Source organism: Ruditapes philippinarum, unplaced genomic scaffold, assembly GCF_026571515.1.
Source record: "Ruditapes philippinarum isolate M1 unplaced genomic scaffold, ASM2657151v2 ctg4848_1_1_1_1, whole genome shotgun sequence".
NCBI classification, from domain to species: domain Eukaryota; kingdom Metazoa; phylum Mollusca; class Bivalvia; order Venerida; family Veneridae; genus Ruditapes; species Ruditapes philippinarum.
Window position 1 is genome coordinate 73461 of NW_026857034.1, and position 10846 is coordinate 84306.

The 10846-nt window shown below is 31.4% G+C and overlaps 1 protein-coding gene across 1 annotated transcript; it reads right to left on the reverse strand.

Annotated features, from left to right (window-relative positions):
- Nucleotides 1–2476: 2476 nt before the first annotated feature.
- On the reverse strand, nucleotides 2477–10180 carry LOC132748597 (uncharacterized). Its single transcript, XM_060738213.1, has 6 exons — nucleotides 9704–10180; nucleotides 8609–8686; nucleotides 7927–7984; nucleotides 7471–7587; nucleotides 4721–4750; nucleotides 2477–3061 (listed from the first exon to the last, which is right to left on the reverse strand). Exons 1-6 carry the CDS (start codon nucleotides 9734–9736, stop codon nucleotides 2844–2846), a joined length of 534 nt encoding a protein of 177 aa, XP_060594196.1. The 5' UTR covers nucleotides 9737–10180; the 3' UTR covers nucleotides 2477–2843.
- Nucleotides 10181–10846: the final 666 nt, after the last annotated feature.

A 10846-nucleotide genomic window follows, 5' to 3' on the forward strand; every position in this document is an offset into this window, starting at 1 on the left:
AATTTAAATACGACCACGAGACACACACACACGTATTAATGGGTTGACCAATCAGACCGCTGGACTTTGAAATGATATTACATTTACAGATGCAAAATAAATGAAATAAAAATAAAAAGCATATTTTTAGAATTATTATTAAAATCCAATGTATTTGCAGGTTATGTTTTGATTTTATATAGAATTTATTTTAGTTCGATTGTTTAGGAAGCTATAAGCTTATAGATACACTTTCGAAACCGTTCCTGGAAACAACCAGTACTGAGCAATGAGTGTAAAGTTTCTTGCTCAAGGAAACAACGATTTGCCCCTGACGGGATTTGAACCTATTGATCGAGGTTATATTTTGACTAGTAAAAAAATATAGAACAGTAAACACCCAGAAAAGAAATTGAATAAGATATGTAATTTAAATAAAAACATGTCGCTTCGAATGTTGTTAACTTGATTCACGATAATTTGAACACGTACGATGATACAATGTATAATTAAATGTCAGATATAACCAAAAAAGCACGAAAGATATACATGTAAATGGCTGTTGTTGGCAACTGTGAGATGCATGATCCAATGTTAAAAATAATTGTGTAGCAGATAATGAATTGATCTATCTAGAACAATTATTATTATCAACCTGACAAATGTTGATACTTGATCGTTTAGAACTTTATCATCATTTCTTGTCTAATATTATATTATAAGAGCATCCAAAATGATACTTTTCTATTTTTTGTTTATCTATGGTTCTTTTTTTAATCAATATTTGAAATACTTATAAAAAATGAGCCCATTGCAGACCAATCCAATCAAACGAAACTTCAATACTTTAGCCGTGTCATGACAATACCAACATAATGGGTTTATGACCAGCATGGATCCAGACCAGCCTGTGCATCCGTGCAGTCTGATCAGGATCCATGATGTTCGCTTACAAACCTAATAACAAATAGAGAAACTAATAGCGAACAACATGGATCCTGATGAGACTGCGCGGATGCGCAGGCTGGTCTGGATCCATGATGGTCGCAAACCCACTATGTTGGTTTTGTCGTGACGCAGCTCATTTGCAATTTCGCCTCATTATCAAGTTCATTTTATTGTCATTTGTTAAATTTTTTTGAGGATAAGGTTTGGTTTTAGAGTATTTAAATTACAGATGTACAAGTAACTATAAAGGTGGGTCCGTGGTTAAAGTCGTTTAGTTCAAACCACTCGCCTCTCACCTCTGTGGGTTCGAATCACACCATGGAGTTTGAATTCTTTCATTTCAGGAACCGTCTAGCTTAACGGAACGTCGGTGGTTCTAATAAAGTGCCCTTTCATGCCTGTAATGATGCACGGAGGGACACTTAGGGTCTTTCTCCACCAGGAAGGCGGGAAAGTCGCCACATGACCTCTACTGTGCTGGTGCGACGTAAAACAAACAAAAATGTATGAAAAAAAATCCTGCAATTGAGACGTTTTACTAATATCACCTTTGTTTCAATAAAGAATAACCCTTTGGAAAAGATGACACAATTTAAAAAAAATCAAAAAGAAAAACGCAGATAAACAATTTGTCCAAGTAACGATGAAGGAACACATTTTCTTACATTGGTAAATGACCATAACAATATTATCATGACTATTGTTTTCGTTAGCATTTCATTGGCCGTTACGATTTTCTTTGATTTTAAAAAAAAAGAGAACGCTATACATATATATGTAATGAAAATTCTTCATATCAACAACTTTGCTAATATTTCAGCGAGCTTTGAAGCGGACCTATCTTACTTTTAAATGTATTCCTTGATATCAAAGGAAGACATTGTTATTGCATTATCAATGCGTTATACTTTGTACGATATAAGATAATTATTGCAGAAAGATTTTAAAGAATAGTGAAAAATATCATTATGTTAAAATTTGTTATAAAGAAAAAAAAACAGTGTGTACGGAATGATATAACCACTTTTTTACTTTAATTTTACTGTCAATTGATATAAATATTGAGATAAAAACGAAAATAAGGTGTGCTTTTACAAATTATTTTTTCTATCTTTAAATTTGAGAAAAAAAATGAATAAACTAAGTATGGGAAACTGCGTTCCATTCTTCAGGTCAAGTAAAGTTGGTCTTTGTCTCTGAGTAAAGTCGGTCTTTGTTTTTGTCAGTTTTTTTTAATGGCACTATGATTATATTCATATTGTGACCACCAAATAGTTTTAAACATAATATGTCTATCTTCTTTGTTTGAAGTTAATTCATGTAGCAATTATCAACATGTTCTAGTGTCAAATTTGAACATAGTACATCTTTTGAATTGGAGAGAAAAAATCAGGAAGCAAACAGAATCGTTTCAAACGATTTCTGATGATTTTCTGTGTACATACATAACTCGATGAAGAGAAAAAATGCATGAAGTTTGAAAGAATGCTTGGGACAAAGTTTTGCAAATATACATTTATGTGGTTCAAATAATAATATACAAGCGACAAATTTCTAAAGTAATGTTTTATTGTCGGACTATCAAAGTAAACCTATCAATTTATCAGAATGATCATGTTACAAGAAATGCAATGGTAAAAGGAATACAATTAGACTTTTCCTGAAATAATGTCATTTAAAAAACATTTATTTTTATTCACTTATGTAGAATTGCGAGATTTTCTCTTCATTTTTTCGAGTGTATTATAATGTGTGTTAACATTTTATGAAAATACTTCTTGCCAACATTATTATATTCACTCCCCTCAAATATCCATAAATCGGTCCATTATTCAGTGAAATATTTCTTTTTCACGTAGTTTTAAGCACTCGCACATTTCCGAATATACGTATTGGTACTAGATTCTTTTACAATATTATTTAAAACAGTGGTCGTTTGACGTTGTGTAGCTTTGATTATAAACTCTACAAATGGATCTCCCGTACGTAAATGCGTAACACCCGAACTCGGCACATTTCTGCACGCAACCGTCATATGACATTTCATTTGCGTAAGGGGAGGTCAAACGGTCGCCAGGCAACAGTTTAACACCGTTGATCACATCATATTCATCTAACAGCTCTCCCTCACATTCTAAAAAAGAAAAGAAAATAAAATGACGTCAAAAGACGTTAACGTTGTCACTGACGTTTAAAATACAAAAAAGTAAGTTACTCTCAAAATGTTTAAGAACAGGTGACAAGAAGCAAATTCTTTATTTTTTTTCTCGTTTATTTCAAAAGCTATATAATTCAATTTCTTAAAGAATTCAACATGTTAATTAAAAATGAAAGTGATATTAAGAGTTGTTTTCAATGAAATAAAAACGACAACAAGTGATTCGCCTGGTGTAAAACGGTTAAAGAGACTTAAATAGTGTACATGGAACTAAATTTGTATATACATGTTTCATACATGTACACATGTTTTATTTCATCAAATAAACACCATTAAGTATTCATTTTACCACACCTGTAACAACATACCATTTTTTCTTAAATAAAATCTCTTAAAATATCTTGTATACAATTTACAATTCTCATGTCTCGATTTCATTTTAATTTTAATTAGAATATATGAGCCGCGCCATGACGAAACCAACATATGGGTTTGCGACCAGCATGGATCCAGACCAGCCTGCGCATACGCGCAGTCTGATCAGGATCCATGCTGTTCGCTATCAGTTTGTTTACTTGTTATAGGGTCTGTAAGCGAACAGCATGGATCCTGATCAGACTGCGCGGATGCGCAGTCTGGTCTGGATCTATGCTGGTCTCAAACCCATTATGTTGGTTTTGTCGTGACGCGGCTCATATCTCATGCACGTTAGTCATTGTCGTGGCAAATATACAGTTAACTTTTGGAACATTTTTGCCCAAGAAAACTTTTGCCAAGGAAACACAATCCTATTATAATACCTGATAAACGATTTTTTCGAAACACAAAAGACACTTCAATTCTGTATTGAAGAACTCTTAGGTCCAAAAGTACAAAAAAAAAATCCCACACAAAAAAAAACAACAAAAAAAATGAATTTCTTAAATAGATCAGCTGGGGCACATAAAGTGGAAAGCTATGCAAGAATACAAATTATTTAGAAATATTCTCTTAAATACATTTAAATTGTATTGTTGTGCCACTTCTAGCCCGATTTGAGTAAAGAGAGTTTTTACTTGAATCCTTGCTTTGCACATAAGTTTTTGGTCTAGACAGTAAAAAAATTGCAAATTTGTCTCAAAACATTACTTCGAGTCCAGCCATGACAAAAAACAGCAACAACAAGAAAAAAGAAGAAAAAAAAAAGAAAAAAAAAACAACATCTGTCGCTATATACATGAAAGTAAATAAGTATAAATATTTTTTAAGGACACTGACATCGTGAATATACTCAACGCTTTTCAATTTGAGGTCATTTTTTCACAAGAAATGAAAAAAAGAAGGAAAAAAACAACATCTGTCGCTATATACATGAAAGTATATAAGTATATATATATTCCTTATATTATAAGGACACTGACATCGTTAATATACTCAATGGTAACCTAAATACATTCAGATACACCCGTTCCGTCCGTTATAAAGTAGAATTTAATAAAATTTGTAATGCAATAAAGTGACATTAAATGCATTAAAATTGCTTAAGAAAGGAATGACTAACTGTTTTGTACTCTGCATATTAAATATTGATGTAAGACAGCAAGAAATAGCAATTTTTATTTGCAAATTTTAATTCGTTAATAAGTCACTACTTACCATTGTAAATTGACCATACATCGTTCCCAGCTAGTTAATAAAACAAAGAGAAATTGATAAATAAAAAAATCGTAAAAGACAACGATTATAACAATATTAACGTTTTGATAATTTCACAATATATACAATAAAATATGCTTATAACAGTAGAATTATAAGAAAGTACAGGATGCTTAACTTTCCGTGGCGAAATTAACCTTTACTTTTGATAATAATAATAATAATAATAATAATAATAATAATAATAATAATAATAATAATAATAATAATAATAATTACAATGATAATAATGAAATAATAAAAAAAGAAAACAACTGTCTAAAACCTTGTTTTATGCTAACATTTAAATTGGAAATTAACATTGCTTACACAATTAAGAAAATAGCGTAGAATGTGAAAAAAAATCTTAAGGTAGTAAAATATGAAATAAATTAGTAATTTGACTTCTACATAATAAACTTAATCACTATAATTGTACTACACGTTATTGCCAAATGGTATAAGACGCGGAAAAGATAACTTTACTATATTTCTCCTGTGAAAACGGTTAGAATACGCACACAAATGAGACCTTTAACAATTTTCCTACAACAAATAACACTCCCATATAGAAACCAGAGACAAAAGCACGCATTATATATAATTTGACCGAACAGAAGCCGTTTCGGTTAAAGATCCTGCAACTCAATTTTTTTATCGTTTTATATCATATCAAATATAACTGCAAATCGGCTCTTACTCGACAGTAATTAGTGTAGCCACTTTTTCATGAAGAGACCAGTGCTGATAGTGAAAATTGTGATTGGCATATTTTAATTAGCCAGGTCAGGTGTTTCTAAAAAGGCTGATAACACTGTTGCAATGTGAGGATACATTCAAATTTATTACATAGATAATGCACGTGGAGCTCAGCTCGCAGAGACAAATGAGAACACAGTAACTTTTTGATATCCTTTTAACTCTAAGAAAAATGTTAATTATTAATTGCTGACTGTTTATATTTTCTAGAAAAAGTAAGCAAAACATTATTTTGTTTCATATGACAGGAATGAATGCATTAACAATCCTAGGTATTGTTGAAAACTCATTGTTTTACATGCCAGATTAAGTAATTGGACACCATCCTTGTTTGTACGTGACTGCTGGGGAAAAATAATGTTATGCTTAATTAAAGAGGTGACACTTTCTATATTTTTATCTGATATCAAGTTGTAAGAGCCGATTTGCAGTTATATGGGTAAGAGTTCGATAAGACTCCCTACGGTCGTCTTAATACGAACTCTTACCCATACATAATGCTCAAATGAAGATTTATCAAAAAGTTCCAAAAGCATTATTTGTAAAGATATTTTCATGCTGATAAAGGGAAATCATTAGAAATTTATTTTCTATAAAGTCTAAAACAAAGTTTTCAATAAGAAATAAATGCAAATTTTTTTTAATGATTAAATATAATGTGAACAAATATTTGCATTACATATTTTACATATTCTTTGATGTTTTTACAAGCATATTTCCATATACTTACATATTTACTTATATATTTACATATATAAGATTTCATTTAAGTGTGGTAACAACCTTTACCACCGTGTTTTAGCGGTATGAAAAAATACACGTAGTTTTACATCAAGATTCAGAAAGCAGTATTTCAATCAACAGCTGCTGTGCATATGTACATTTTCACATGTACCATATTACATATACAATATTAAATCAATTGCTTGAAGTGTCGTTTCTGTTGCCGCTTTTTCATTTCTTTTTTCTTTTTCTTTTGTTATATTATGAAGGAATTTAATCACATCACATTCTTCTGATTTTGCAAATGATATAACATTTTTATAAGTTTGTGACGTCATTAAAATTCCAGGCATATTTTCTGTAAGATATAACTAAATGTTTTATCAAAATGCGTTTTTTTTGTGATTTTTGACTTTCCATTATCATAAAAAATAAAAAAAAAACAAAAACAAACAAAAACAACATTAATGTGCACTAATACTACTTGTTTTAAAGCACATTTAGCCCCTGATTTGAATACCATTATTCTTCTGAGAAAGGACAAAGCCATGCTTTATATTAAGAATGCTTTATTATATACTTACACATAAAGAATGATTTGAATGTGAAATATCCCGGTAAGTCATAAAAGTGGGAAAACGTAAACAAGTGTTATGATGTCTTTCATATGATTATTCAAATTTTGTAATTTTTCTAATTGCAAAACAAAACAAAAAAGAAGCAAAAAGAAACAAAAGATGACTGAATTTCGGTTGTAAGTCAAAAACTCTAATAGAACGCCAGAGGCGCATACGCGCAGTCTGATCAGGATCCATGCTGTTCGCTTACAGACCCTATAACAAGTAGAGAAACTGATAGTGAACAGCATGGATCCTGATCAGCCTGCGCGGATGCACAGGCTGGTCTGGATCCATACTGGTCGCAAACGCGCTATGTTTGTTTTTATCTCGACGCAGCTCAAATAATAGTATTTGTGGGGGCTCAATGACTTTGGGACCTTAACAACAAGCTATCCTTTATCAAGATCTCGAAGAGTCGGGCATATGTACGATTTCCCCTAAATGATTATCTTAAAAAGCGTTAATTCGACCTGAATTCTGTTTTGATTATGCTCATCAGCATTTCAATGATCGGAAAGCTACGAAAAATGCCGATTTCTTACGAACAATGTGAACAAAGAGACATTGTTTCGTCAAATAAAAAAAGATAACAAGAAAAAACATAGTTACCGGAAATAGGTGGTGGTCGACATTCGCAAAATGTTCCATTGTATCCGTCTGAGTCTGAACAATCGCACTTAATTTGGTTTCCAACAAGTTGGCATTCATGCCTTTGTCTACAACCACCTGGTTGTTCAATAAAATAGAAAATGATACCTAGAGTCATGCATTTATATTTGTTTCAGAAATAGATTTGATAAGCGGGTAACAAAAAAAAGCTATAAAGAATTTAAAGTCGAGAATTAAAGCCACATGATTGTTAACTTTATATCTCCTACGTATAAAATTATTGTTTAAAGTATCAAGAAATCGGTCAAGATATTTAATGGATGTTATAAAGCAACGACTGTTACTAAGATATAACTTTTTACTATTTCGTAATTATTTGATAACATCGACGGTGTAATGGTGCGTAAAAATTAAAAAAATATGTAGGTGTTGATTTAGAAAAAAAACAACACTTACAATGCCAACATGTTTTACTACCATCTGGTCCCAAACATACTTGGCCACTCGCTGTACACTGAAATATGATTTCACATTTTAAATGAAACGAGTTGAGAAATAAATCATTATAAATAAGTCCACATATGTTTAACAATCAATATTGTGAAAAGCATACTTAGGGGAATAAAGCAGAGATAGGACTACTGTCATTTGCCTTAACCATCCTTTAGTTTTATACGAATATTGCGGGATGGCTCAATGCAAAAAAGGCGACGTCCGGGCAGCATTCAGTTTGTCCTATTCATATTTTCAAAATGATGTGGGGGATTTAAGATTAATTAGCACAACTGTTCATATAAACAAATATAAACAAACATAGATCTGGAGGCATGCAACTTTGTATCTGAACTATTCGTATATGTATTTCACTTCTTTTTTTTCCGAAACTAATAAGAATTGCAATACAATTGACAATTACATTATAATATTAGCTAATAGTAACGAAATCATCTTTATAAATTCCCAAAATATCAGATTTCTTTTGGGTATTTTTAACAGTTACGAATTGGTTTCAAAGCAAGATTAAAAAAAAAATTAACGAAAAACATAAAGTGTTTTGTTATAAAGATCAGGTTTTATTTGAATTAGTAAAACATAATGTATATAATTATAAAACGAAACAAAAATCTATATGACTTACATCAGCATCCGTGGCGCATGATTTCCTCTCGCAACTCGCCTCCGAAAGCTTCAGAACGGTCGCCGTTCCTATTAGAAACTAGAAACAGGTAAAATAATGAGTTCCATTGGCAACAATCAACCAAAATGTCATTTTCATATGGTCATTGGTATACATGACAATAAAAGATGAATAACTAAATACATAGTTAATAAGATAAAAAAAGATAGTATAATGTTACATGCGCAAGGAAATATTCATATCTTAATTCAGATACTTTCCAAAACGAGAACAACTATGAAGAGAAAATGATCAAGAAAATAATAAAGCTACGCATATAAACATATTTTGTCCGTTTATAAATTTGAAAATTTTCGTGATTCCAAAAGTAAATGTATGTTTTTATTACTAGTAACTGAAGTGACATATTGACCTGAAAATTATATAAATGATGATAATGATTTTCTATTTAAAAAGTGAAAAAGGATGACGAACAGCAGATAATTTTACGAATAGATGAAAACACGAATAATAAAAATGATGATAATAACAAATTTGAAATAAAGGTTACTGGCAACTGATTACCCAAGTAGCCGATCGAACGTCGAAGTATCGGTTAATACGAATAAGTACTAGGTAGAAAAAGGATTCACTTCATAGGGCCTCAAATAAAATATTTGTGTCTCCCCTCCCGCTACATACCCACTTTAATCGTTGCTACCTACTTTTTTTTATTGTAAACAAAATGTTTATTTTAGTAATAACATGGAAACAGTCTGTCAATCCGTTACATGTTAAATTTAACTTTAGTTATAAATCTTAAAAATATGTTAAGCATTCTCACTTTTTTATTAAAGTCCATATAATTCATACAAAAAAAATAATCACGGTTATAAAATAATATTTTTATATTGAAAAAAATAAAATATTTACCTACCTACAAACCTGACCCAAATTGACGATGGTTCGCGGGAGGGGTAACAAAGATAATTTCAAGGCTGGCCTAGACGCCAAATATTATATACTAATAATATGTTTTGATAGATGAATATTTATTGTATAAAAAATAAATTCATGATGAATTTCATATAAATGTTAACAGAATAGTTTACTTACTATTGCGAATAAATTCAAACCAAGTCTTTCCATATTAAAGCAGGTTTCTCCACAAAGAGCACAGAATTTCACCTATGTAATGAACGCTACAATGTTTAATTTGTAAAAACGCTGATATTGCGTATAAACTAGAAACGCAAAGAAAGAATTTCAAAAGCAGTTCTAGATTTTATGACGTGAATATATAAATCTCTTTATTTGCTCGTTAAGACATCTGTTACTATCACATTTCCCATTTGTCCTTTTGTTTGTTTGATATTGTCTTGCCAAGACTATATCTTGTTATTCATGCGAGAATAATTAAACAAAAAAAATAAGAAGATAACTGGGGGACGCCGATTTCGCGCAACACGTCACTGTGAAACGTGGGAATCTGTATTAGGGTAGCACTCCACAGTTAATTTCAAGTTCCTGCCGTCAATGTCCAACAAGCAATACGTCTAATAATTCTGATACCAAACTACACAACCTGGAAAAAGAAAACACATTTTGTTGAGAACATATATGACATAAGATTGCAATTCTACAAAGAAATTTTCCCATCTGCAATAGGCAGACAGTCAAAAAAGTTGCAATTCATTCCGTTGAAGCCCAAAATCTACAGTGGCCCGAGACCCAAAACAACACAGTTCGTCCCCCTGGCAAATAATATCTGCAAATATACAGGCTAAAGGAACACCGTCTCTGCTTTAGCAACTCCCTATACATTCAAAATATCACAAAGAAACAAGTCCTCAACCTTGTAGAATTTTTGCTACTGCCAAAAGTTTGTACCTCCCTGTAACATGACTTTTTTTACTGTGCATGCTCTTTAAAAGCAATGTTTACAAAACATGGCGGCCTTGACATATATAATCAACAGCATGTGATTTCTGGCCATGTTTTCGAATTTGCCAGTGATCATATTAGATGTCACAAAAACAAATGCTGAAAATGCATTTTAAAGACAACCAGTCATTTAAATCCAGAATATTCACTATATCCAAGAAATCCTCCCTGGCAATTCGAAGCTGTGGCTTACATTACTGTGGTTTGCTGCCTAGTATCCTCCGGTGAAATGAGCGACCGGTTGCTCCTTTTCTTAAGATCTTTTTAAAGCCATGAAAAGAAACATTCAGTCGTACTTCCATAGTCAGTTTAAAT

Coding starts and splice junctions, on each gene's coding strand:
- LOC132748597 (XM_060738213.1), bottom strand. CDS start 9,736: ATGGAAAGACTTGGTTTGAATTTATTCGCAATA. Junction 7,985..8,608: donor CATGCGCCACGGATGCTGAT/GTAAGTCATATA, acceptor ATCATATTTCAG/TGTACAGCGAGTGGCCAAGT. Junction 4,751..7,470: donor TCGACCACCACCTATTTCCG/GTAACTATGTTT, acceptor TTTATTAACTAG/CTGGGAACGATGTATGGTCA.